This window comes from Vombatus ursinus, unplaced genomic scaffold (assembly GCF_900497805.2).
Source record: "Vombatus ursinus unplaced genomic scaffold, bare-nosed wombat genome assembly UNPS02014882.1, whole genome shotgun sequence".
NCBI classification, from domain to species: Eukaryota; Metazoa; Chordata; class Mammalia; order Diprotodontia; family Vombatidae; genus Vombatus; species Vombatus ursinus.
This window is the reverse complement of record NW_020954660.1, coordinates 854,861-856,082: the sequence shown is the minus strand read 5'-3', so window position 1 is coordinate 856,082 and position 1,222 is coordinate 854,861. Positions and strand designations below refer to the sequence as shown.

The following is a 1,222-nucleotide window of genomic DNA, read 5'->3' as shown; positions in this document are numbered from 1 at the left end:
AAACTTTGAAGAGAGCTCCATGTCCAGATCTCCCTCTCTGTTTCTAGGCCAGCCCACAGGATTCAGCATCACCCTTTCTGCAAGGTATCCCACAATTTCACTGTTAGAAGGAACCTCACAGGAGGTTCCTTTACAACATCACCACTTGAAGACCTCCAACAACAGGGAACTCACTACCTCCCAAGGCAACCCATTTCACTTGGGGATAGCTCAGCTGGACACTTTTCCTTCACTCAAGCTGAAATCTGCCTCTGCAACTTTTCCCCACTAGAGCTTGAAAAAAATATGATGTAGTAGAAATCATCTGGTTATCAGTCTGCTACTCCTTAATTGTGACCTTGGTTGAGTCAATTCCTTTCTCTGGGCCTCAATTTCTTCATCTGTAAAATGGAAATAAAAACACTTGGCTTGTTGTGAGTCTCAATGCTTTGGGAAAGCATACAAAACAAATTCTAAGGATAATAATTATTTATTAATATTTTAAAACTCTTCCCATGGCAGAGGTCACAAGGAGAGACACATTTTTCTCCTTGCCACTTCACCGTGGTCTAGTATTTACTTTGTCTACTGTGCCAGAATAGATACCCAGTCCAGGGTGAGAAATGGATCTCTCACTGTTGGAAGTGGAAGGAGAAGAGATCAGAGTTGGTGAGCACCATCCCTTCTCCCCCCAGCCTTCCCCTGATCCTGCCTCGATTCCAGAGCTGCTTCCGCTACTTGGGTCCAGAGGTGTCAGTCTCCATGGGGACCCAGAGGGTCCGTTTGTCCATGGCTTTGGTCATACACAGCTGGCAGGCCAGACGAGACCTAGGAAAAGAAAATGGCAGAATGTAGTGACAAGAGACCTGACTGGGAGGCGAGAGAATGAGTCCTTGTTCTGGCCCTGGCTCCCTGTGTGACTTTAGCTGAGTCTTTGGGCCTCAGTTTCTTCACCTGTAAGTTGAAGAGGTTGAAATGATCAAGCTCTAAGGTCCCTCTAAACTCTAACGTTCCATATTCTAAGGGTACTGCTAGCCTAGAAATTCTATGTTCTAAGATCCCTCCCAGCTTGAAAATTCTGTATTCTAAGATGCTTCACTGCTAGGACATTCATTCTTTGTTCCAAGATCTCTCCCAGCTCTCACACTACATGCTATGAGGGCCCTTCCAGCTCTGCCATTCTGTGTTCTAAGACTCCTCTCATCTCTAAGACATTCTATATTCTATATTCTTTCAACTCTGA

The 1,222-nt window shown here is 45.1% G+C and overlaps 1 protein-coding gene across 1 annotated transcript in view; it reads right to left on the bottom strand.

Moving 5' to 3' along the window:
* Positions 1-713: 713 nt before the first annotated feature.
* LOC114028433 (adrenodoxin-like) overlaps positions 714-1,222 on the bottom strand; it is a 7,476-nt gene continuing 6,967 nt past the window's right edge. The window contains exon 4 of the mRNA XM_027842669.1: positions 714-807. Within this exon, the coding sequence (XP_027698470.1) occupies positions 714-807 (94 nt within the window). The remainder of the gene's footprint in view (positions 808-1,222) is intronic.